Genomic DNA, 26,670 nt, shown 5'->3' with positions numbered 1-26,670 from the left:
AAGACCTCAGAGGCCCTGCCCAGCCTGAGTATCTGTATATAATATCCCCCTTGGGGAGGTACTCTCCTTGTGGTTATGACCTTTTTTCTGCATGCCCCCTACAATACTTAGGACTCTGCCTCCTACAGCTGGGCGATGTAGCTCAGTGGTCAGGCACTCTGACTGGAGAGTCAGACTGATGAGGGTGTGAACCTATCATCCTGCTCAGAAAAATGGGCATGATACCAGTGCCCTTCTCAAAGGCATGCAGTGAGGACATGAGTAACTAGTAGCATCCACAAGAGCTTGGACAGTAGAAGGCTCTTGTGGAAGAGGAGCTCCCAGAACCCGGTGGATTGGGTGCCGAGCAGCTGCTATGATGAATGGTATAGATGTTTCCTTTTGTTGTATTCAAACTGGTAACAATGGGCCTGCTGTTCTGGGAGGGGCCTGAGGGTGGTCCATCAGAGCACATCGGTCCAAGCACACTAGAAGGGCAGACATCTCTCTGGCAGGACGTCTGGACCATGGACAGGGATCTGAGTGAAGATGACAGTAAGTAGAGCCTCGAAGATGGCATGGAAGACTGTGTGGAGATATTTTAGCCTGCATTTGAGGAGGACCTAATCTGACCTCTAATATGTTGGAAGTTGTGTATCTATAGTTTTTTCTAATAAGCTCTGTAGCTAGCACTGTGTGAACTCTTCCATCTGCCCTAAATGCAGTCCTGGGTCTGCATCTGGGTTGCCGAGAGCACCCCTTTCTTCCTTCTTCTCATATGTAAAACCTACCTGTAGCTTGCAATCTCTTCTTCTGTTATGTGCCTTTGGACAATGGAGAAGGAAGGTGAAAGACGAAATTGAGAACTTTTCTCTCTATCACAGTGACACTGTGCAAACCTTATATTCTTTTTCCTTTTTTTTTTCTCTAGTTGACAGTATCTCCTGCTCCCAGCCAAATGTAAGTGAGATTTTCAGGATTCTTATTTCAGTCACAATTGGATTCAGTTCTTAGATGAGGTTAACTCTACAGAAAGGTTGGGAAAAGTCTTCACTCATGATCTTTCTCTGGCAAACAGCTGGCTCGTTCATTATCGCTTATGAAACATAGCCCAGGTGACCCCATCCTGTCACTATCAGGACAGAAATACAATGGATTCTCAGGGCTATTTAAAACATGAAGAAGGAAGTGATATTTCAGGAAGAAACATGCTATGTTTTAAAAAAGGAATTTTTTGATTCCGAATTTGAAACAGACAGTGCAGTAGGGGTGGTGTTGGGGGGGGGGTGCGGGGGTTCAAGTCCTGACTCTGCTCTGAATTGGCTGTGTGATCTTGGGCAAATCACTTAATCTCTCTGAGCTGCAATTTTCTCATCTATAAAACGAGATTGGTTTAGGAGGTCTCAATCTAATCTAATCTTTGCCCACGAGGGTGTGGGCAAAGTGTTTTCTGAACATGCTTTGTGGGGAACGTAGAGAGAGGTCTATAGCTTTTGTTTGAATCCAGAGAGACCCATGACACTAACATACTTTCATAGTCACCAGACTTGATGACATCAGAGCTTCTTTGCAGGCATAACACTCTTTCTTGTCTTTAATGTTGGTATCTTAAAGCTTGAAGTTTTAGACCTGAAGTAGAATATGAAATTAACCTATACTAAACTTAGAGAGCTCAATTTAAGTTTTGTTGGAATCTTTTTTCATATTGAAGTTGAAGACTGCCTGGAGATATTTTAGCATGTACTGGAGGAGGACTTAATCTGACCTCTAATATATTGGAAATTGTGTATCCATACTCTTATTCTAATAAGCTTCAAATAACATTCTAATGCAATCTTTTTTCTTCAAAACACTGTTTATTAGCAGTCTTTCCATTTATGATTAGAGTTTCTCATAGTAGCAATGGACTAGGTCAGATATGGACTCAAACCTATGCTCTGCCTCCTAGTTCTGGGTGACTTTGCTCAAGTCACTTAGCCTCTCTGAACTTCATTTCCCATAATTTTTTTAAAGGGATGGTGTCATCTTGCAGGATTGATCAAAGATTCATTGGCTACAAAGTGAGTGCCCAGAGTAGACATGGAGTCAATATTGACTCTAGGAAATGATTGGGTCCCCAGAACTTTAAAAGTAAACTGCTATTAATGGGAAATACTATCTCCTGTGAAGTTCCTGTTTTGACCTCATGCCTTTTGGTGAGCAAGGTGAGAGAAAGGTGAAGTCTTTGGCCCCATTACAAGTCTAGGAACCCTGAGTCTTTCATAGGGTCATGCTGAGTGCTGGTCTCAGATGTGATGGAACTCAGGTGAGCACTTGGGGTACACTGCAAGGTATGGGGGCACCCAGGGAAGCTTTTAGAAAAAGTTAAGTTAATGAAATCAGAAACTAGGTAGATTTTTTTTTACCCCCCAAGTGTCAGAAAGGGAGCCCACTACAGGCCTTACGTAATTCAAATGTGCCTGTTTAGAGGAGAGGTGATTTTATCCAATCGAGTTAACTTTGCAGGCACTAAAGTGTTGTCCCCTCACTGTTCAGGTCTATAATGTGAGCGACTTCAGAGGGAGGAAACCTTCCTCCAGTGATATGTTTTGGGACCAAAGTGCATGGATAGAAACATTCTGGGATGTGGCACCCACGTGCAGGTCTCCTCAAAGAGGCCTTTGATCATCACCCTCAGGTGCTGACTGCCTGTGACAGCATCCCTGACTAGAGCAGCATATCCCACTTTGGCTGGCACACTTCCAGTGATGGGCTGGTCCAATTTTTATAGCCAAGACTGTCCAAAGTTCTTTCTTACAGTGATTTGCTATCTCTCTACCTGGAGCTTCTACTTTTTGGTCTTGATTCCAGGCCCCAAGTCTACTCAGAATGTCTGCTCCCTGTTTAAAATAAGAGCCCTGTAAGTCTTTTCTTTTCTAGCCTAACCAGATCCTGTTTCTTCAACAGTCCCAGATGTAATCACTCTTTTCTTTAAGTGTAGCATCTTAGTACAGAGCAGAAGAGAAAAGAACCCCTTCTTTATTCTATATACCATATCTCTTATGATGGAACTTATTTCTTTGATTGCAGACTGAAACCTCTTCTAGAAATGGTGAGCAAGAGCCTCTTCAAGTAAGATGGTCTATAAATGCAGCCCCTGGTAATTCTAGGAGGCAGCTTTTCTGGTCTAGGACTATAAGACGTGGGTTGTACCTTTTTACTCCTGGGCATGAGTCCCTGTGGACGGGGGCAGGGTTGAGTTCATGAGTGAGAGCCCTGGTCTGAGGTCACATTGCCATCACCACCCCTGACCCAGTGCTGAGGAGCTGGGACTCTCCCCTGGTACCCTGGCCAACTCTGCTCCCAGAAAGCTTGCTCATTAGAATGTCGCTGCCCTCCACGACTAGGGATGGCAAGCTTTCAGTACCAAGACTAGCTTTCAGTCTCTCCATGTATCTCGGTCAGAAAGGGTGCTGGACTTCTTGGCAAGGACCAAGCTGCCATTAGCAGTGGCGACTGACGCGAGATCTCAGTGTTTTTCACACGTGCCCTGGATGGGGCCACCAGAATGCAGCCTTCCTGGCTAGGTCAGCCCTGGCCTCTAGGGGCCCATCTGGTCTTTCCCACAGGCTGCACACTTCTGGAGGGGGATAGTGGTTCTGGTAGCCCCTAATGGGAAGATACAGCATCTACTTTGGGGAGGAGTAAGAAATAAAATGCTTTAATGAAATTGTTACAGCTTAGGCAGGATCCCCAGGGCTCTCCTGAATCAGTTTCCAGAGTCCCCTCTCATGCATTGTCTCATTTGCTCCTCTCAGTGACCCTACTCCCTTCAGCCCTACTTTTAGGGAAAGGAAATCAAGACCCTAAAAAATTGAGTGATTTTTCCTCCCCAGAGACTGCATAGTGGGTTAGGTATTTTGTGCCATGCTCATTGCTGGGAAAATGAGGATGAATAAAACATTGATCTACCTTTGGGGTACTCCAAGTCTGGTGGGGGACACAGACCCCAGATGGACATTTTCAAAGGATTCTTAAAAAGTCATTTGGCAAAACAACAGTGGAGAAGTGAAATGGAGTGCTAAGGAACACAGGACAGGGAGCTGCACTCAGACACCTTTGGAGACGGTGAGGTCTAAGCTAAGTCAGGCTGGAGGGGGTGCCCAGGGATGCCATGGGCAGGACCAGCCCCAGCCAGGGTTGGGGAAATGGCACAGGGTGTGTGAGGGTGAGTACAAATGTCTGTATCATGAAGCCACAGGGCACCTCTGGAAAGCCCAGCCCCTGTGTGGCCCTGTCTTGGCATCACAACACTTTCTAAGAAGCATTAATTTCACATTCCAAATAATTGAAAAATATTGACAAATAACAATCTTAAATAATTGAAAACAAAAATTGCAATATTTGCTGCATTCTTGCTTGGCAACCCAGGCAGCCTTCACAACTTAAAGCAAAACTTCTCCCAACTCTTCACCCATTTCTCTTGATGTTGGTCTCACCACATGGTGAACATTTGTTCCTCCAAATATTTTTTCAATGGCTCTCAAACCAAGTACTCATGCTTCTCTCTCCAGCAGGCTTGCCTTTCTCCTTTCTTCTTTCTTTCTGCCCTCCTTGTCTCTCTCCTTCCTATTTTCTCTCTGTTCTTCTTCCCTACTGTTGCCTCCTTCCACAGTTAGCTGCCTTACTTTCTCTCACCCTGGTCTGCACCCGTAGGAGGCTTTTCCCTGGCATGAGGGCAGATGAGAATCCTTTCTTCCTCTCTTGGGGGTAAAGGCCATCTAAGGTAGGGATATTACCTGCCAAATTCAGGAGCTTGGATTTAGCTGTGGGTAATAGTGAGTCACTGCAGGGATTAGGTGAGGGAACGATGTGATCAGGTTTTCTGGTCTTGCTAGAAAGTCTTTTAACTAGTGTGGCCAATTATTTGTTCTTTATGGCAAAACAGAACTTCTTTCTTTTCTTTCTCTTATGATCACCTCTCTCTTTCTCAAGTTGTTTTTATTTGTGATAAAATATACATGACATAAAATTTACCATCTTAGCCATTTTTAAGTGCACATTTCAGTAGTACTGTTCATTCACATTGTTGTGCAGCCAGGACCAGCATCCTTCTCTGGAACTCCTTTCACCTTGTAAATCTGAAATTCTGTCTCTATTAAATAATTCCTTCTTCCCTTCTCCCCTGTCAACCGTCACTCTACTTTGTGTGTCTGAGTTTGACCACCTGAATCTTTTTGGCATCATCTCAAGTATAATTCAAATAATGAGGCATTTGTGTATATCAACAATATGCCCACTGTGGTAGGTTTGTTGTTCCCCTAACACTTACGTGTGCCTATTGTATTCCCACTCTTTGTTTGAGTGCTGAATGCTATTCTTTTCTTATACGAGAGAGGGACCCCTGTCCAAAAGGGGCCCTCGCACCTGTCAAAGGAGACAATGTATGAAACAAACTCAAGTAAGATGGTGATGGGAAGCCCTTTGGGCACACTTCAGTGCTTTTAAGATGATTAATGTGGAATTAGGGGCAAAGGACATTGATTTCCTTTCTCATCTGAAGTCAAAGGACTGACATTTTTAAAAAGAGAAAGTTAAAGGGGTTACCCATTAATAATGCCTTTCTCCACAAGGAAAATTCCTTTCTATACAAAAGAAAAATATCTTGTGACTGGTGAGCTGAAACACTACCTTGGCGACCCTCTTTGCAAAGTCTTCTCAGCATTCAGTTGATGCTGTTTGCATGGAGCCAAAGGGGGTTCAGCTAAGTGAAGGGGTCACTGGGCTTGGAGACAGGATCTGAGCTCTAAGTGCAATTTCTATCTCTGCCATGCGTGTGTGAGCAAGTTGCCCCAAACCACATCTTTGAGCCTCATTTCATTCTCTGAAATAGGGAAAACTGGTTATCATGAAACACAAAGGAGATCATGCCTACATTGTCCCTTTGGAAGCCACGGGACACAATGTGTGTGTTAGGGCGGGGTGGCCCAGCTGGACAACTGCCTGAAACTCAGCTGCAACACCATGGGAACAGCAATGTGGCTGGTAGCCCCTTCTGAGTGTCCCATGCTGGGTGTCACACAATGCCCCGTGACGTCCACATTCCCTGCTGAGCCCGTCAAGATCTGTACAGGAAATGACACATCCTCCTTAGTTCAGTCTGGAGTCCTTTATTTTTGTACATAACAGAATGGCGAGATTAATTTAGCTCTGACGAACTGTAGCTGCCCTGAGAGGTCAGGGTGGCTCCTGGTTGAGGAATGGAGTCTGAGTTTCCCACCTCTCATTCTTCCCCTCTTCCTGCTCCTTTTGTTTGGTTTCCAGCAGGACGTTGCAGCTGCATGGTATTTCCCTGTCTTCTTGTCAAGAGGAATATTGATGCCCCAGCAGACCCAAGACTTCTGGGTGGGTGGGGGGCCATCCCCAGGGGACAGGGCTGTGACAGTCTTTCTATGCTTGATACTTTCACTGTTGTCTCCTGGTTTAAACGAGCACAAAGAAAGACGAAGACCCACCCTCCTCTGGTTCAAGGCGGTGACTGGATTTTGTTATAGGCCAGGCACAGGACGAAGGACTATGCACACGTTGTCTCATTGCTTGGGTATTAATATCATCTGCTCTGTTTTGCAAGGGGGGAGTTGAATTCTACAGGGATGTGTGGCTTACATGGTGTCACATCATGTGGGGAGCCTGGGCCCAAGGTGACATGTCAGAACCCATATTTCTAACCATGCTGCCTCTGGGTTTCTGACTCCGGTCAAAATGTGGCAGGACCATTGGCTCAAAAAGATGTGTTTTCCTAATTGCAAAGGCACTCTACATCTATGAAACTTTTTTCTATTTACCTTCCTTGTAGATTTTCTGCCAGCAGGAGAAAACCTTAGCGATGCAGATAGTATTTCTTATTGTCAGAGGACAAGGATATCCTCAATTTGGGAGGTGGTAGAGACGGGGTGTTCATTCGTCCTAAGGGCATCCCCTCCTTCCTCCACTGCTTGGGCCATATATTTCAGGGCTACAGTCCAGCCCTGAATTTGATCTTTAATTCTCATAATGGAGCTGACAGAAACTACAGTGAACATGCATGGGCCTTTGCCCCAGAAAGGCTCAGGTTTCAGCCTCTACCTTTCTGATCCCCTCAAGCCCATTCCCAGGAGAATGTCTAAGCAGACACACAGGTGAGTGTCTAAGTCAGGGATGGGCTAAACATGACTCAGAGGGCCGAATCGGACCCACCACCTATTTTTACAAAGTTTTCTTGGAACGAAGCCACACTCACTTATTCAATTGTGTATTGACTATGGCTGCTTCACACTACAACAGCCAACTTGAGTAACTGAGACAGAGATTGTACAGCCTGCAAAGTCTAAAATATTTACCACATGGCTCTTTATAGATAACTGTTGCTAACCCTTGGGTCCCTGGTGGCTAACATAGCTTCAAATGCTACTAAACTAATTAGAAGCAAAGCAATATTGAGAATCAAGATATTAATATTAATTCCAGATGAACTGTCACACTGGAGATTTCAACGCACATTGGCAGGCATCAGTTTGAAGCTTTGGGATGATGTCACTTTGCATCCTAGCCACATCTATCTCAGATCTCTCCCCTGTTTCCTGGCAGAACCATTTGCTTACAAAGATGGGTTTTCCTGCTTAGAAAGGTACTCTCTACATCACGAACCTTCTTCTATCCACTTTCCTTTGTGGGTTTTCTGCAGGGAGAAAAAACCTTAGAGATGAAGATAATAGTTCTTATTCTCAGAGGACAGGGGCATTCCTAATTTGGAAGGTGGCAAAAGGGAGTGTTCATTTGTCTTAATGACACTTCACTCCCTATATCATTCTCAGCCATGTGTTTCAAGATTTCCTCCTTCCTCAATTGCTGACAGCTACACTTCCAGATCAGCCTAGGTTGGTTTCATTTAAAACAAAACCTGCTATTGTCTGGTCTTTGTTTTTATTCAACTTGAAAGGACAGGGCATATTATTTTTACTTTTGTGAAGGGAGAGAGCTACAGGCTTTAAATAGGTTCCTCCCACCAAAAAAAAAAAAAAAAAAAAAAAAAGGCTCTAGGAGATGGGGCAGTTCAGCTGGAAGTCTGACCTGGGTTTGCTTCAGTGACTGAGACAGTGTCCCCTTCTATGACCATTTCACAGGCACCGTTTGAAGTCAACTCCTGTGACTGACTTGGCTGCTAGACAGAGCCAAGGGATTCTTGTCCCCCAGTGTGAGGGGTTATAGGAACAGTTTTAAGGGGTGGCCCAGTGGGCTGGAACTAGACCTCTTGGTCCAGAGGCCTCCGGGACCTCTCTCCTGCTCTAACTCCACAGCTGTGTGACCTAGGATTACTGGAGTAATCTCTCTGAGCCTCATGTGCCTCATGTCAAGTGGGGTCAGAAGTGCTGCCTTCCACACCCCCAGGTGGGAGTGTGGGATGAGGCAATAGGTGTGGGAAGGTGTTTCATGAAGCATCCAGTGCTTCAGGGGCCAGTTTCTATATTATGCTTTCCTCCTTGGTATCTCAGGGCCACACCTGTCTATGTATCTATGTCACACCTGACAGGCTAGGATGAGGTTTTGAAAACAGATATATAGTGAACGATTTTTTCGTAGTTTTGCCTCATGAAAAGTACAGATACTACTCAACCTACAGTGAGGTTATGTCCCAATAAACCCATCATAAATTGAAAATATCAGAAGAGTCAAGAAGGCATTTAATATACAAGGCAGTGGTGAAGTGGGAGCTGTGGTTCACTGCCACTGCCTGGCATCACAAGAGTGTATCATATTGTCTATTGCTAGCCTAGGAAAAGACCCAAATTCAAAATTTGATGTTTGGTTTATAATGAATGTGTATGGCTTTTGCACCATCATAAAGAAGAAAAATCAATTAACTCCAAACATCCTAAGTTGGGGACTGTCTGTACTTGGAAAGAACATGAACTTTGGAGTCAGACGAGTCTAGGTTTGAATCCAGCTCCACCCACCACTTGCTGGTTGTATGACCTTGGGCAAGTCACAACCTTTCTGAGCCTCAGTTTCCTCATTGGTAGAATGGGGGAAGGCATTAGTGTATCAGTTTGGGTCACCCATGAAACAGACACCAAGATGGCATTAGATGTGCAAGGGGTTTCTTGAAGATACCTGTGAAGAGAAAAGAGGAGGGAATATCTTCAGACTGCAATGCAAGTCTGACATCTATGAAGGGAGAGAGGGAAGAAAGGAGACTAAGCAGGAGGAGTCTCCGACTCCATGTGGCTCCAAGAAAGTCTTGGTCAGGTCTGCCTGGAATCTCAGAGCAAAGATTGTCCACTGGAGGAAGCTGCATAACAAATAACCCCACATCTCAGTGCCTTAAAACAACAACAATATTATTATATCTCATGATTTTGTGGGTCAGGAATTGGGGTAGGGCTCAGCCAGGAGATTCTTTCGCTCCACGTGGTGTTGATTAGGGTCATCCAGTGGCATTCAGCAGGTGGCTGATATGGCTTGGGGGGTCCAGGATGGCTTTGCTGGTTTGGCGGGGATGACTGGAAGGCTGAACTCAACTGGATCTCCTTCCATGTAGTCTTAGGGTCTCCTCATGGTCCCTCCAGCATAATAGCCTGACTTAAAGCTCAGGGTTCCAAGACAAATGTTCCATGAGGCAGAAGAAGCTGCCGTCTTTTAATGCTTCCACTGTATTCTCTTAGTTGAGGCAGTCACATATCTTCCTAGGTTCAATGGAAGGGAAGCATCAAAGAATACATAGCCATCTGTAATTCACCACAATGAATTACAGACTCATGAATGCAATAATGCATATTCACAGAGTAGGTACCCAGCAAATAGGAGCTGGCATTCTTGATGTTTCTCATCAGTATTATTACTGCTGATACCACCACCTGCCCTGCAGATGTATTCTGTGTCCCAAGGATGCCAGAGTGAGTCTGGCTTAAACTGTGAGGCTTTTGATAATGCACCCACCCTCATTTTTCAGCTTCCTGTGAAACCCTGATCAGCCTTCCCCTCCCTGCCCAAGGCTCAGGCATGCTTGTCTTTCTGCAGGTGTGGTAGACCTCAGTTTTGAGGCTGAGAGTCCTCTGGCACCCCCCACAGAGCTCCTGGAGAGACTGCCCAGCTATGACTGGCTTCTTCAAGCAGGCAGTAAGTCCAAGGGGGCTTGGTTCTTTGGGTTTCTTCCTAGGGCTCATGCTGGTTGGGGGAATGTCTCTGGAAAAAGGTGGTGCTGAGATAGCTCCCCTTTCCCTTCGGGGACCCTGGGAAACGCCTCATCATGGGTAAGTGGAAATAGGAAGCAACAGGGCATAGGCTTTCTGTCTATGAACAGTCCATGGCCATGACAGGTCCCTCTAAGACCTAGATGGTGCTGGTCTTGGAGTCCCCATTCTTTTTGCATTAGATGTATTAAATGCATCACTTTTTCTTTATCTGTTCTTTCTCACATTCAATCAGTCTTTCCTTCTTCCATCACATAAGTGTTTGTTCCTTTGGCCTGGGCTGTCCAGCCCCTGACTCTTCCCTTCTCCAGGAGGACAGACATTTTTCCCGCCTTTGGAGGCTTTGGGGAGGCCCCAGGAGCAAAGGTCCTGGTCCTCATTCCTGGAACACAGGTGAGTTTCAGATTGTGCTGTGTGACTGCGTGCACTTCCTATGTCACTCTTGCCGCACAGGAGCCTTCCTTGAGGATCTCAGCCTTGGCAGTGCATCAGGATCCCTGGAGGGGACCCTCTGCACCCCAGACCTACTGCACTAGATCCTCCAGGGATGGGGTTTGGGGATTTACATTTTACCACTACTGTGGCCTCAGTTTCTCACCTGCACATTGAGGAGTCTGGCTGGCCTGCATGAGCCCACAGGCCCTTCCCAGAAGTCCCTGCCTCTCTGTTTGGTCCCCTGCAGAGTCCCTGTGATGACAGAGGAGGTGGCCCGGGAAGCCCTCCTCAGCTTCGTGAACTCTAAATGCTGCTACAGCAGCACAGTGGCTGGAGACCTCGTCATCCGGGAGCTGAATCAGCAGACCCTCTGCAGGGTAAGAGGCCAGAGCTGGTAGGGGGCCTTGGCCAAGGGGCTGGTGGGCTAGGGACTTTGGGACAGTGGTGGGCTATTTGTGTGATGTAGCAGCCAGGGGAAAGGAGTCCTGGGGGCAGTGTGTGTGAGTGTGAATGGTGGTGATGTTGAATCCCATCTGCAACTTGACTTGTCTGTGGCTGTGAGTAATAATAAAAAGAACAAGTGTCAGGCCGGGTGCAGTGGCTCACACCTGTAATCCCAGCACTTTGGGAGGCTGAGGTAGGTGGGTCACCTGAGGTCAGGAGTTTGAGAACAGCCTGACTAACATGGTGAAAACTCATCTCTACTAAAAATACAAAAATTAGCTGGGCGTGATGGTGCATGCCTGTAGTTCCAGGTACTTAGGAGGCTGAGGTAGGAGAATTGCTTGAAACAGGAAGGCGGAGGTTGCAGTGAGCTGAGATGGTGCCATTGCACTCCAGACTGGGCAACAAGAATGAAATTCCAACTCAAAAAAAAAAAAAAAGAAAAGAAAAAAGGACAGGTGTCAGCACACACCACTGACAAGCTTGAACATGCCAGGCATCATAGAGCGCATGCTACGCACACGCCTTGTCAAATCCTCATGGCTGCCCTATACAGTAGCATCACTGTCACTGGTTTACAGATGAGAAATTGGAAATTTAAAGAGCCTAAGTGATTTTCCCAAGAAGATGCAGCTAGAAGTGACAGAGGTGAGATTCAAACTCAGATTTGGTAGCCTCAAAGCCTATGTCCTCGCTCCATACTTCTACAAGGGATGGGCTGAGAAACGTTCATCTACCCGCCACTAGACTTCAGCTCCCTCTGCCTCCCCCAAATCATGACTGTGCCGAGAAATTATTTATTCATTGCTGCAGGGAAGTCCTACTTCTGGCAGGCACTTCTGTCTCCTCTATTGACAGAGCAGAGGGGCAGCTTTTACGTTCACATTTTCCAGTGTTGCTGATCCAGCCGTCCTCTGAGGAGCATATAATTGCGCAGAAATCAGATGAGCCTTGGAGGCAGTGGTTAGAGCAGGAATCTGGAAGAAGTGGCCATTGTGTGGCTGTGTGACCTCGAGGAAATCAGCTAATCTCTCTGAGCCCTCATTTACTCACATGTAAAAGGAGAGGGCAAAGGATGTCCAAGACCTCTTTCCATTCTGTCACTCTGTGGATGAAGATCAAGAAGGAAGATTTTGATATCAGGCAGATAAATTCCTCCACAAGGGAAATCTCAAAGCCGTAGATTCCAGGGGCCTCCGTCTACCAAAGACAGCTACTACTTTGAAGCTTGTCTCATAGAATCTTTGTATAAATTCATGGGGAACTGAATTAGCTCCAGTTTGAGCCTGTCAGGGGAGATTTCCTGGGGTTGGCTGACTTCCCGGCAGACATCTGGGGGCACGTGGAATAGAAATCGCTGTTGTCAGCCAGTTCCAGCAGCCGAGGGTGTTGTGTGTGGATCTCTCAGTTTCCCCACTGAGCCCTGGCAGGGAAAGAGCTTCCTCTTTTTGCATAATGCTCTGCCTTCATAAGGGGCACGAATGTGAACATGCTTTTTTTTCCTTTTAGTATCGACTAGAGACCTTTAGTGAATCCAGGATAAGCGAGTGGACATTTCAACCCTTTACCAGTAAGTGAATTGTCTGAAATTAGTTTAACTGGGGGCAAATAAGTCAGGGTGCTGGTGGAAAATATCAGGACTTGACTCAGGCACTCATCTTAAATAAGATGGTCTTCTGCTTGGAGCCTTGGCTTCCTTATTCTCTGCAAAATGAGAGGGTGGACTTTCATCTCAGAGACTTTCCAGTGCTGATCTTAGTAAACGCTTCCTGCCCAGGAGGCAGGAGGTCCTGAAAAAGCCAAATGTTTGCTTTTGCTGCAGTCTGGTGCTGCCACATGGGGCCAGGTTGTAAAGCATCATGTGTGTTTAAACATTCGCCTACCCCCTCATGCCACCCCTAATTCCTCCTAAGCCCCTAAGCCCCTGTGCTCCCCATTCCCCTTGCCATCTACCTTCTGCTGAGCCCCCACTGGAAGCCTAAGTTTCTCTATTTGGGAAGACCTATGTCCTACCTGTTTTCTCTACCAGTCCATTCTTCAAGACTCAGGTCAATTCTTCAAGACTCAGCTCATGTGTCACTTCTTTTAAGAAGCTTTTCAGGATTTCTCCTCCTGCTGCTCCCCTCCCAGCAGAATAGGCCAGTCCTCTGAGTTTTCAGAGCCCTTTGTGAAACTCTTGTCCAAAGCATGCATCATATCCTATCACATCTTATTGTGATGGTGCTGTCTGTCTCCATGAACAGGGCAAGAGGAAGAGGATGGGATGGTGAAGGGGACAGTGATGATAATGATGACAGTTCTTGTTTGTCAGCCCCTCAGGATGTGCCAGCCCTGGTGCTAAGAATTTTATATACATTCTTCCATTTAATTTTCACTACCATCTTGTATGGTAGGTGCCATGACGATCCCCATTTTAGAGATGAGAGAATGGAAGCTCAGAGAGGGTAAGAAACTTCTCTAAAGTCAAGCAGCTAGGACATAAAAGAGCCAGGAGTCAAACCCAGATCTGTCTCTCTCTAAATCTTGATTGCGTAATCACTGCCTCCAAGGGGGACTTTGACTACCCATCCCTGTAGCCCCGATCTAGACTCATGTCTGGTACCAAGTGAAGGCTCCGTGCTGTTTGCTGGATAAATGAAAGTTTATCCCTGCCGCCCTTTGTCATTCTTACAATGACCCCTTTCTGCATCAGACCACTCTGTGGATGGGCCGCAAAGAGGCGCCTCCCCCAGGCTCTGGGACATCAAGGTTCAGGTTCCCCCGATGTTTCAGGAAGACATCAGGAAGTTCCAGGTCCCTCACTCATCACTGGTCAAGGTAACACGATTACTGGAGTACTTGCCCTTCTCCCTGAGAGGCTTTCCAGGCACTGCATGTTTCCTCAAACTCATCCTTTGAAGGGAAACCCAAAATTCAGGCTGGGGCTTCATTTCTTGGTTATAAATAAACATAATGTAATAAAACCTGGTGTATGGAATGTAGTCCCAAATAAAATTCCAAGCAAATCTGGGAGTGTTCAGGCAGCAAACAGACCATCCGATTTACGAATTGTCACCAGCTTTAGTGAGCAGTGATATTCCTGGATTGGTTGAGTGTGGTTTTCATTTTTTTTTAAAATGTATTTTAGCTTAAACAGCTGGAGTGCTGAATGAAATTTATATGAAACAAAAACTTAAAACTCTGCTGGGATTTTCCATGAGAGTCAGTTAGGAAACAGAATCTGACTTCCATCCTGCTTTATGGACCTATAATCATGGCGTGAAGGGAGAGAAGCCTAGTGGATTACAAAAACATGAATGAGATAGCTCATATTGTGTTCTCTTCCGACTGCTGCCTGTTTTACACTTTCGGACTGGATTTAAGGGTGCATTTTGCTCTATGAGTTTTTATAGAGTTCTAAGACAAAGAGGATTTTGAGAAGTCAAGAAAGTGTTCTAATCCTTTCTCAAGGGTGGCAAGGCTATTTTAAATTAGTGATTAAATACTATTAGCTAGCTCTTTGCCTTTCACAAAAATCCTGTCCATTTTTCAGTGACTTCTGTTCCCAAAGACCACATTAGCTACCTTATGGGCAAATACCATCAGCCTTTGTGGTTCAGCCCGGTAGGAAACTGTAGAGTGTGAATTAGGATGTGGGGCTCCCAGAACACATCTCCGCTTGTTGGCATCCAGACTGGGCTGGGGCTCAGAGGAAATGGTGACATGATCTCTTGATGCAGTCAAGTCTTCTGGAATTGTAGTCAAATGGGAACGGCCATTTCTTTCCTGCGCCATCTTCTTATACTGGTCCTGAGCCGCTGCACCTCCGGTTTAGATGGTGATGTCATGGGTGTGGGAGAAGTGGCCCTTGGGAAACTAGATCCCAAGAGAGCATTGCACTTTCAGGAATGCCACAAATGCCACGGGCGTGGGCGGTACAAGTGCAGCGGCTGCCATGGGGCGGGCACGGTGAGTCATCTGTGAACCATTGGTGAGTCAGTGAGGGTGTGGTGGTGGGGGATCCTGGGGACAGAGGGCTGGGCTGGTGGCCTGGGGCTCCCTGCAGCAACTGTGTCATCTCAGGCAAATCTTCCTCCCTTTCTGGGCCTCCATTTTCCCATCTATAAAACGAAAAAGTGGGATTGGGTGGTCTCTAATGACACTTTCACTTTGACAGTTCGATTTTAATTTTTCTCTTCTTTTCTTATCCATCTACCAACATACAATGAATACCTGCTTGGCTCTGGCCTCTAGGTCCTGTAAGAGGACCAAGGCCTGGGGTTCTTCTTCTCAGGGAGTCCCTGTTAGTCAGGGAAACCAACAAGCAACTCCACTTGTCGAACAGGGTGGTGGGTGCTGAGCAGGTGAAGTTTGGAAGGCTTGGAGAGACAAAGTAAACAGGACACTTGAGTTAGTTTCCTTTGGCTGCTATAAGCCATGACCACCAATGGGAGGCTTGAAACAACAGACACGGCTGGGCACGGTGGCTCATGTCTGCAATCCCAGCACTTTGGGAGGCCAAGGCCGGCAGATCACGAGGTCAGGAGATCGAGACCTTCCTGGCTAACACGGTGAAACCCCATCTCTACTAAAAAAGTATATATTAAAAACTAGCTGGGTGTGGTGGCGGACACTTGTAGTCCCAGCTACTCGGGAGGCTGAGGCAGGAGAATGGCGTGAACCCAGGAGGCGGCGCTTGCAGTGAGCCAAGATTGTGCCACTGCACTCCAGCCTGGGTGACAGAGCAAGACTGTCTCAAAAACAAACAAACAAACAAACAAAATAAACAAACAAACAAAAAACCCAGACACTTATTATCTCAAAGTTCTGGAAGCCAGAAGTCCAAAATCAAGGTTTGGGCTGGGCTGGTTCTTCAGGAGGCACTGAGAGGGAAGCCATCCCCTTCCTCTCCCCTGGCTTCTGGCAGCTGCGGGCTGTCATTGGTGTTCCTTGGCTTGTGACTGTGCCACTTCATTCCCCACCTCCCTTGTCACCCAGCCTTCTCCCTGCATGGCTTTTTGTCTTCACATGGGCTTCTAATAAGAACACATCATCGGATTTAGGCCCTACCTGGTCATACGACCTCATCTTAACTAAATGCATTTGCGAAGGCTGTTTCTAAATGAGGTCCCACTCTGGGATTCCAGTAAACTTGAACTTGGAAGGGCCACAATTTAACCCAGCACAGGCCCCTCAGTGGCATTAGTCATGGCATTACTTGTCTTTTCAGAAACCTTCAGGCCTATTAACCAAACTCCTCATGTTACATGCTGTCCTGATTTGAGCCTCACCCTTTGGCCATGCTCTCACACTGCCTACCCTGAACTGTCTTCTCCACCAGACCTTTCACCCCTCGCCTACTGGGTTTGCATCCCCTGCTCACTCCTGCACTGCCTGTGGGTCCCAGTAATGGCCTTCGCCTGGCCTTTCTCTCTCCTCCCGAGTCCTCACTTCTGCCACCTGCCTCAAGTGGCTTTCCCAGGCTCCCTCCCTGTTGTCTTCTCTGTCCCTTCCTCCCCTCCCACCTCCCTCAGGCTTTCCCTGGAATGTATCTGGAGCCCACATGAGCCAACTGTGGGAGCACAGCCTAGGCCTTTTCTGGGGCCATTTCTCAAAAGGAGCCTCCTGTCTCTAGTGCCAGGCCCCTGACCAGTGCCTCTGTCCCAGCTTCCTCCCAACACTTAGTCGGGGTCCAGTCTCGGGGCTTGTGGGGATCAGAGAAGAGGCAGGAGAGGCTGATGTCTCAGAAGAAACAGGGATCTTAGGGAGTGGAGTCTTTGAAAGCTGCAACTGGAAGGATCCAAAGATACCTCATGTCTACCCTGTACCATTTTGCAGATGAAGGGGCTGAGGCCCAGGGGGAGGAAGGTCACCAGGCTGGGATTTGATCCAGGTCTTGGGATGCCCTTGGCCCTGCTTCCTGGGATGCCGGCGGGGGCTGAGGCAGTGGTGTGTCCGCAGGTGCGGTGTCCGTCCTGCTGCGGAGCCAAGCGCAAAGCCAAGCAGTCCCGGAGGTGTCAGCTCTGCGCGGGGTCCGGCAGGCGGAGGTAGGAGCGTCTCCCAGCACCACGGTGCTCGTGCTTTCTGGCTTTCTGGCTTTTCATTGCCTGCCCATCTGAAAGGCAAACAGGCACCCGTCTGTCTCGTCACTGCTGTGTCCCCAGAGCTTTGCACATAGTAGGTGCTCTGTGGTTATTTGAAGAGTAGGTGAGCTTTTCTCAAGGCCTGGCATTTCTGGACAAGGCTGGAACTTGTCACGCAATATATGTGTGGAAAGGATGAGAAGAAAGAGGCACTGCAGGGAGGAAAGACAGGGACGGGGTTACCAGGCAAGGAGACCTCTCCCGCCAATGGGTGGAGAAGTGAATATCAAAAACCACCCGAAAGGCCAGATTTTTAACTCTCTGAGGATCAGGTCCTGGGCAAGCCCCTATTTATAACTCATTTTGTGGTCTGAATGGAGGAGAAGTCAAGGAAATTTGGTTGATTGACTAAACAATCAACAAAGCTTCATCACTGCTCACAGCTTTGCAAACACTGGGCCATTGCATTTTGTAAATCCTATCCTTTAATGTATTTATAAATTTTTAAGGGAAACAGGAAACCATGAGGAGTGAAAATACTCAAGGTTGGGTTGGTTAATGATACTTTTGCCTCACCAAAGCCCAGGCCATCCTTCTGACAAGCCGGTTGGAGAAGCTTTGGTGCACCTTCCACTGTGGTTGGTAGAGACGGTCTTTGGGAAAAAGATGCTTATTTTTCTTTCATTTGCAAGTGAAAGGAATCCAATTCAAATTGGTTTTGGCAAAAAGTAAATTTATAGGCCTAGGTAAGAGTGAAGACCGGAGTATATTTCAGGGATGGCTTCAGGCTCAGCTGGATCCAGGTGCTTAAACAACACCACCAGGAATCTCTCTCCACCTCTCACTTTGCTTTCCTTTGTGTGGGCTTCATTCTCAGGCAGGGTGTTCCTTGTAGTGGCAGAGGAGACCACCAGTAGCTCCAAGCTTACTAATCCCAGGAGAAAAGATGTCCCTTCCCCGATAGTCCTGACAAACATCCTGGGGCAGATCTCATTGCACTCGCCTGGGTCATGTGCTCACCTTTGTATCAGCCACTGAGACCAGGGACATGGAATAAGATGATTGGCCAGTCCCTGGTCCCAAGCTGGTCACAGAAGGGGTTGGGTAGGCCCTAGAGCCATGTGAGCTGGGTGGGGGAAGGGTGGTCCCCACAGGGATATTGGGGTACTGCCAGCAGAAGGAGGACTAGGCGGTGGGCAGGTACAGACAATGCAAGCCCACCACAGTCTACCTTCAGGAGGAAGGAGGTGCGGGTGGGAGCCTCTGGAAGCCACCAGGACCTGCAGCTGATCTGGGGGTACCGACTCTGTGCCCTTCTCAGATGCAGCACCTGCTCAGGGAGAGGGAACAAGACCTGCGCCACCTGCAAGGGGGAGAAGAAGCTGTTGCACTTCATCCAGCTGGTCATCATGTGGTATGTGGCAGTGTCTCAATGCTGTGGCACGCGGGGGTGGCTGAGGGACTGAACCCTGGACTGATTTCTGCAGAGAAACTGCTTGGTTGGGGCTTTCACAGTGCAAGAACCTGCCAGGACTTAGAAGGGGGAGAATTTCCTGGAAAGAGGAAGTGTGGGGTTGTGGGATGCCGACTGGCTTTAGAACAGACAGACCTGAGTTCAAATTCTGCCATCACCACTTTCTAGTGCGGCAGCCACTCGACAACTGAGCCCTTCCTGTAGGAAGAGAGCCGTAGCATCCTGCTATATCCCTAAGTCAGCCAGGGCTTCCATGCATTAAGGTTTCTCCTGTGTCAGGCACCTTGCTAAGTGCTTTGCAGGCAAAGATGAAATGAGGTAATGGAGCTGAACTGTCACTATCCTTACTAGCTTCATTTTACAGACGAGGAGACTGAGGCTCAGAGAGGCTACAGAACTCTTGCAAGGTCCCTCCAGTAGCAATTCAAGCCCTCAACCCCAGGTCTGTCTGATTGCAAAGGCCGTGCTCTTAACCTGCCACACTGTGTGCTTTCATTCCTCATCCTTCTTCCCTCCAGGAAGAACAGCCTGTTTGAGTTTGTGTCTGAACATCGGCTCAACTGCCCCAGGGAGCTCCTTGCTAAAGCCAAAGGAGAAAACCTCTTTAAGGATGAAAACTCGGTGGTAAGAGGGCATTGTGGATGGGAACAAAGGAAGCTGGGTTCCTCCTCCGCTCTCGTGGGCCTGGAGCTGCTGGCTGTGTGTGCAGGCTGCATTCCCTGGAAGGACAGGTTGGGTAAGAGCAGAGTTCCCCAGACATGGATGAGGCTATGGGGAGCCTGGGGGCTGTCAGTTTTCTTTTGACTCTTACATACTTAATCCTCTGTCCTTCCCACCTCCCCTCCCCCCACCATCTGCCATTCTTCATTCCTCCTACCCTCTTTCTCTCTTTCCCTCCCTCCTCCCTTCTTTCCCACTCTTTTCCTTCCTCCCTCATCCCCTGCTTCCTTCCACAAACCTTGAGACCCTTCTCCTCTATCAGGCACTATTCTAGGCCCTGGGTAGGCCACGGCAAATAAAACAACGACCCTGCCCTCATGGAGCTTACAGTCTGGTGAGGGGACTATGATGGACACTTTTATAGCAATGTCAGATGGTGAAGGGGCACTGAGAAACACTCAGGCAGGGTAAGGGGCAGGGAGGGGTGGCAGTGTCGTTCCAGCTGGAGGTGGGAAAGGCCTCTCAGTGGAAGTGACCTTGGGCACAGACCTGTACGCAGGGCAGTTGGGGAGTGGACCTTGTGGTGTGGGAGCGAGGGGACAGTGGGGCAGAGGCCTTGAAGAATGGCAGAGGGCAGTGAGCAGGGCAGAGCTAGGAGCTCAGAAGCGAGAGGTGCCTTCAGCCAGAGGAGGGGGTCCTGTGGGCCAGGGGTTGGTACACCCAGCCCACTGCCTGCTTTTGCCAATAAAGCTTTATTAGAACACAGTCCCACCCATTTGTGGACAGGTTGTCTATGGCCGCTTTCCTGATGGTGAGGCAGAGCTGGGTAATGACAGACTACAGGGTCTGAAAGCCTGAAATATTTACTATTTGGTTCTTAGCAGAAAAGGTTTTCTCACTCTTGCTGTTGGCCTTGGCAGCGAGATTGGCTTCAATGGGACTTCGGAGTGGGGTCCTCAGACCATACGGAGGGATGTCAGCCCCTTTCTTTGTTCCAGTAATTTGGCTTTTTAAAGGCTCACCTCAGGCGTCCCCCCACCAGAAGCCCTGTACCCCGCTCTTCCATTTGAGTTAGAGGCCTCCCCCTGTGCTCAGCTCAGACTGGGGCCCATCCCTAGGCGTCAATGGCTGCTGGCAGCTCTGTGAGCGGCCCCTGCCTGGTGCTGAGCTCTGACTGCTGTCTCACCCTCAGCGTCCACAGCAGCACTGGGCCCAGGTGGACACTTAGAAGGAGGGTAGAGGGAGGGGCCATGGTTCCACAATGAGGGGCAGAACAGGGAGCCCCAAGGGAGGGCTATGCTTGCCCTTAATATGTGGAAGGCTTTCAAGCCTGGCAGAAGGGGATGTGGGGGCTTTGGGCACCGAGGAGATGCCCCAGTGCCTGGACTTTCTGTAGGTTGAGTGCAAGCACCTGGGCTTATTTGTGGTTCATTTTGTATCCACAGCTCACAGAGAGTGCCTGACCCTTAGTGGGCCGTTTGAATGTTTAAATGAGAAATGAATCTGAGTTCCTTTTCTGCTACACATGTACAGACCCCACGAGTCCACACTGATGGGGACCACACCTGCTGTGGTCACTGCCTTGCCCCACACCTAGCACGATGCCCGGCACACAGGAGGCACACAGCTGGGGGATCGAGTGGGCTGCAGGTGATAGGGTTCTCTCTCTGTTTTCCTGTTTTTGAAATTCCTGAGACCACCATATGGGGCCTTCTCTCGGCCCTCTTCTGTGGCTCTGGCTCTGGCTCTGCTCAGCCCCATTGACTTCCAAAGCTCCAGGTGCGGCAGCCAGGTGGTCCGCATCTCGCTCTCTCCCCCAGGTGTACCCCATCGTGGACTTCCCCCTGCGGGACATCTCGCTGGCCTCCCAGAGGGGCATTGCAGAGCACAGCGCTGCCTTGGCCTCCCGTGCCCGTGTCCTGCAGCAGGTGAGCCGGGGGTGAGGGGCCATCTGGCTCTGACGTCTCTTCCTGGGCTGCTGAGCCCTCTTTCCTGAGAACGTCAGAGCAGAAGGATGAGGATGTGGAAGTGAGGGAGGTCCCGGGGGAGGAGCCTGGGAAGGGCTAGGGCCTGACCTAAGGCCCCAGGGCATAGAGCAGGGCATGCAAGACACAGAGGCGGGAAGGACCCTGGGCCAGGGGAGAAGTTTGCATTTTTATTCCCGGAAGCGATGGCAGGGTTTCAAGCACGAATGTGGTGTCATGAGATTTTGATTCTGACTCCCTGGTGTTCAGATAGGGGAAGGAAAAGCTTGAGATTGAAGGTCACAGGTCTGGCTTGCCTCTGAGGCCCTGGCACTTCCCAAACCCCAGCCCTGTCTTCTCCCAGCCTCTGGGGTTTTGGCTGCTGTATCCTGACAGCCACAAGGTGGCAGTGGTGGCTGCTACATCCCCAGGAGCAGCCCTGAGCGGCCCCTTCTGCTGTTGCTGCAGCCTGCCAGGGCGCCCTAAGGTGGGAGTTTGGCCTGGTAACATGCTTTTGCTGGAGCTGCATGAAGTGGGACTCAGCAGCCAGGACGGGAGCCTTGCAGACTGGGCTGAGATCCTGCATTTCCTGAATCCCAGCATGATCCTGGGCCAGCCACTTCTCCCCTCCTTCAAAGCCACTCTTCACCTGAGAAAAAAGACACTAAAGCACATCAGAGGGTTTTGCAGCAAAACCCTCTTAATGTGTTTGGCACCTTGTGCTCAAAATGTCCCTTTGCAATGAGCATTTCCCCTTCTCTCTCTCTCTGCACATCTCCCTGATTTGTAGGAGAGAGAAGATGCATTTTATCTAAATGAATACGGAACATCTTGGAGCTGGAAGGGGACTGAGAAATCAAGCAATTCAGACACTTACATGCCTACCAGGGCCAGGCAGTAAGGAGGTGGTGACAGAGCCTCATTCAAAGGGGCCGGTCAATGCTCAGCTTTCTGTAGGCACAAGACCCAGTGTTTTCAGACTGTTTGAAGTCCAGATTTTTAGATGAAACCTTCTAGTTTTTCAATATTTTGATAGCTGGGGAAACTGAGGCCCAAGGAGGGGAAGTTACCTGTCCCAAGTCACACAGTATGTTGGTGGTAGGTCCAGGACTAGAACTCGGGTCTCCTGAGGCCCTGCCCCTGCCAATACAAGCCATTGTAAACAAATCCTGGAGCCAGGAAGGGCAAACCAGGGGGCAAATACACAGTTTTCTTTAAAAAGGAGTATAATGGGAGTGGTGGTCACTTTTCTGAATCTTTTTTCTGATTTTGCCTTTGGTCCTAGAGCTGTAGACAAAGATTCATGCTAATATTTTACTCAAGATGGAGAAGTTAGAGCAGAAATCCAACCATGAGGGCATAGGTGGCTAAATTACATCTCCTGGCCATGGCTGTGACTCTGAGACCTGGAATCTGCTTATTGTGGGGGCTGAGCTGCACAAACAGAAAAACAGCCAATTACATCATGACCACTTGATGGCAATTGATGTCTTGAGCAAATTGTGGCCTCAAACATGGAGACTTTTTGAGCCAGAAGCAGATGGAGGCAGGGGGGTCGTGGAGGTTGGTGGGGGGGGTGGTAGTGGTATTGCCATGCTCACCATTGGATCTTAATAGAAAATTCTGGGAACAAGAGTAGTCCTGACTTCAGTGTCCAGGCCTTCTGAGCACTGACATTGACTCCCATCTCCTTGTGCCCTTTAGTCCCTATTTGGGGTCCTTTGCACTGAAATTTCAAGAGGCATCTCCCACCTTTTATTTCCAAAATTGTCATTTGGATTCCAGTTTCTGGCATATGAAGAAAACTCAATCACCGGGGTCTTATTCAGTTGTCTCAACAACTCTGTGAAATGAGAGTTTTTATTCCCATTTCACAGATGAGGAAGCTGAGGCCTAGAGAACTGGAGCACAAAATCACACGGAAAGCTGTGTGGAAATTTCGTGCCCTGATTCTGATTCCCCTCTTCCTTCTGCAATGTCGTGCTGCCCTTGGCCTCTCTTATGACAGAACGGGGGCCTACCTCTCAAAATACACCCCCACTGCCCAGATCGCCAGGGATGGCCAGGGCAGTTTTTCTAAAATGGAGAGAGAAGTTGAAGCAGCCAGATGGCTTCAGCCTCAGGCCGCCACCAGGCCTGGTTTGCCTCTTCCCTAGGGTCTTCAAGCCATCAACTACAGCAAGAGGACTTGGAGCTCTTTTCCCAACAGGAAGAATTCCCTGCAAGTAAAGAGGGCCTGACCCCAGGCCAATCATGCCACCTCTCCCTGGGTTTGGGTCCCCAGATCTGAGTCTGGGACAGGAGAGCAGCTTGGGCAGAAGAACTTAGGGCTTTTTGCACAGAGCTTGGCCCACAGTAAGTCCACAAGAAAGCTTGGCTTAAATGATTAGAAGCAACATTCCTACCTCAACTATGTAGTGTAGTTGCCAATAACAAAAGAGCACCAGAAGCCAGTGCAGAGGGGAGCCTAATATTTGCTCCCAACATTAGGCTGCTGTTTCCATTTAGGGCCTCATCATTGCAAAAAGTTATTGAGTAACTGCTCAGAGAAGGGGCCAGAGAATGAGCGACTTAGCACCACCCTGTGGGAGGGAATGAGGTCTCCATCCTGAAAATAGCCTGGCACAGCCCACTAAACTTTCAAATGTCTTCAGGGTCAATGTTTTATCTTAAAATTTGATTGAAATGTTATAAACCACTTCCTAATACCTCTGTGGTTGTTTTAATATACACATGTTTAAACTGACTTTTTCCTCCACTGTCCCCCAGCACTCCATCTAAAAATTAATGTTTCTGGAAGTTGTCCTACTTGGCTGGTGACTTTCCATACACCCTGGAACTCCCCTGGGGATGCCTGTCCCCACTTGGTGAAACCTAGAATCAAATGGTAGCTAAAGATGAGAAGTTAGTTTTGGCCAGAGCTTAGGATGCGTGAAGGAGCACAGTAGGAGATACATCTAGAAAGGCAGATTGAAGGCATATTGTAACAGATTGTAGAATGCTGTGTTAGTCTGTTCTCATGCTGCTAATTACCCTGAGACTGGGTAATCTGTACAGGAAAGAGGTTTAGTGGACTCACAGTTCCACATGGCTGGGGAGCCCTCACAATCATGGTGGGAGGTGGAGGAAGGGCACAGGCACATCTTACATGGCAGCAGGCAAGGCAAGAAGAGACCATGTGCAGGAGAACTGCCTTTTATAAAACCATCAGATCTCATGAGACTTATTAACTATCATGAGAATGGTATGGGAAAAACCCACCCCCATGATTCAGTTACCTCCCATTGGGTCTTCCCATGACACATGAGGATTATTATAACTCAAGGTGAGATTTGGGTGGGGACACAGAGCCAAACCATATCAAATGCCAACTCCAGAGCAGGATCTTCATACCACAGACAGTAGGGAGCTACTGAAAGTTCTTGAGCAGGTGAGTGACTTGAACAGAACACTGACATTTTCCTTGGCTATTTGTTTCCTTAGCGCCAGACCATTGAGTTGATCCCCCTCACAGAAGTTCACTACTGGTACCAAGGAAAGACTTATGTCTACTACATCTATGGCACTGACCACCAGGTGTATGCGGTGGACTATCCTGAGCGGTATTGCTGTGGCTGTACCATCGTGTGACGTAGCACAGCTGTCCCCAGAGCCTGCCATTCATGTTTGCCAAGGAGGATGACCGATGCTCTCTGAGTGTGTTCACCGTTGGCTGCATTGGACAATCACATACAAACCCTGGCATGTCCTTCCAGAAACACCAGCTTATCATCTATCAAGCTCCAACTCCTTATGCAGCTCCTGTGGTGGAATCCATCACTCATATGCTTAATCTACAAGAATTGAGCTACACACATTCCTGTAGAACAAATGAGAGAAATAATTTAAATGGCAGGGTCTTTGCCTCTGGTCTCCAAGTTAATGCCCTGATGAGGCGTGTGAATTGATTTTGCTTTTCCCCTTGTCGGTCTTGGTTCTGGTGTGCTTCTTCTAGTGGGAGCCCCTTGACGATCTGAGTGTTACTGAAATGTTTAAGGATACACACAAATTATCTGGTCCTAATGCACAATAGATAGTACACTTAGTCTTAAAGTGCAATATGTTACTGACCATTCTGTGGATCAGGAATTCAGACACAGCCACAGTGGGGATGATTTATCTCTGCTCCGTCACATCTGGGGCCTCACCTGGAAGATTCGAAGCCTGGGGCTGCTCAAGGGTGGGGTCTGAAATCATCTGAAAGCTGGTTCACTCAGATATTTGGTGGTTGGTGGTGGCTGGTGGTTGGGACCCCAGTAGGGAAGCTGTCAGGTGGAGCACATATACGTGGCCTCTGCATGCAGCAAGAGCTTCCTCACAAGATGGCAGCTCTGAGAGTGGGTGCCTCTCATGTACATCCCAATTGAAGAAATAGAGATCTGTTTGACAGCTGGAGAACAAACCAGCTGTGTTGGATGGACCAAGAGTCTGCATGCCAATCTCTAGTGTGGTGTCTATACAAGGAATTTGGAGAGTGTTTTCGAATAGATACAGTTTTTTACATCACAGGCTGACCTTAGAGCCTGCCCACTGAGTAAGATGTGAGCTTGATGCTCTGTGCACCCATCACAGGCAGCAGCTCCCACCTGGTGGTGTAAGGCTGGGTTGGGGGTGGTGCCGGAGGGGATGTCCTGCAGTCCTAATGCCGAATCAGCTTTGGAGAGGTGGTCCTGGGCTAGGCAGGTAGCTGTGCATCTGATTGTGGGTAACCAGAGAACCTCCGTCATCTCATGATGCCTGCCCCACACCCAGAAGGGGATTGCTACAGCAGGGAGTGGCCTCAGGAAGCAGCCCCTGAGAGGGCCATTGGTGCCCTCTCTTGATCCCCAAATCCCCTTATCTGGATGTGGACTTAACAGGCCTAGTAGTTGAGGGAGGTTGGGGAGACTGAGGTCATCCCCCAGGGCATCACTGATAAATAATATGGAAATAAGCACTCTCATCCTCACCCGCTACTGCCGAACCCTGATTTTCTTGCGTCCTGTTTGCATGTGGCTATTTCCCAAGTTTGGCTGAACCACAGGAACCCCACACACTGGCGGGTCCTGGCTAACGGCGTGGTGGCTAGCCTCGTGCAGGAACAGCAGGGGTTAGGGGGTTCTAGCTCCCTTGGGACCCCACAGAAGCCCAAGGGAAACCGGACAGAGAAGCAAAGGGAGATGAACCTGGAGAAGCCTGGGCTCAGCAAACCTTCCAGGCTTAGATTTCAGCTCCTGCTCACTCCATAGCTCAGTATGTCAGGGAGGCCAAGGGCAGGACGAGGCGTCCCCTTGGGTCAGGGTGCACTGGGGCATGGGCAGGAGCTGGTCCCAAGGACAGAACCTGCTGGTGGCAGGGGGAAGAGGGAGCATTCCCCAAGGAAGACCTCACTTCATCTTCATCCATCACGCTGAAGTCTGGGAGGC

At 48.6% G+C, this 26,670-nt stretch overlaps 1 protein-coding gene across 1 annotated transcript; it reads left to right on the top strand.

Annotated features, from left to right (window-relative positions):
* Positions 1-466: 466 nt before the first annotated feature.
* SSUH2 (ssu-2 homolog) lies at positions 467-25,315 on the top strand. The gene is made up of 12 exons (XM_005547683.5): positions 467-534; positions 10,015-10,113; positions 10,499-10,580; positions 10,870-10,999; positions 12,576-12,636; positions 13,759-13,883; positions 14,952-15,014; positions 17,007-17,092; positions 18,450-18,542; positions 19,121-19,226; positions 21,083-21,190; positions 24,710-25,315. Exons 1-12 carry the CDS (start codon positions 507-509, stop codon positions 24,854-24,856), a joined length of 1,128 nt encoding a protein of 375 aa, XP_005547740.2. The 5' UTR covers positions 467-506; the 3' UTR covers positions 24,857-25,315.
* The last annotated feature ends 1,355 nt before the right edge of the window (positions 25,316-26,670 follow it).

This window comes from Macaca fascicularis, chromosome 2 (genome assembly GCF_037993035.2).
Source record: "Macaca fascicularis isolate 582-1 chromosome 2, T2T-MFA8v1.1".
In the NCBI taxonomy this organism is placed as follows: Eukaryota; Metazoa; Chordata; class Mammalia; order Primates; family Cercopithecidae; genus Macaca; species Macaca fascicularis.
Note: the sequence above shows the minus strand (reverse complement) of the source record. Positions and strands in the feature narration are given on the sequence as shown.

Coding starts and splice junctions, on each gene's coding strand:
- SSUH2 (XM_005547683.5), top strand. CDS start 507: ATGGACAGGGATCTGAGTGAAGATGACA. Junction 12,637..13,758: donor GACATTTCAACCCTTTACCA/GTAAGTGAATTG, acceptor TTTCTGCATCAG/ACCACTCTGTGGATGGGCCG. Junction 15,015..17,006: donor GCTGCCATGGGGCGGGCACG/GTGAGTCATCTG, acceptor GTGTGTCCGCAG/GTGCGGTGTCCGTCCTGCTG.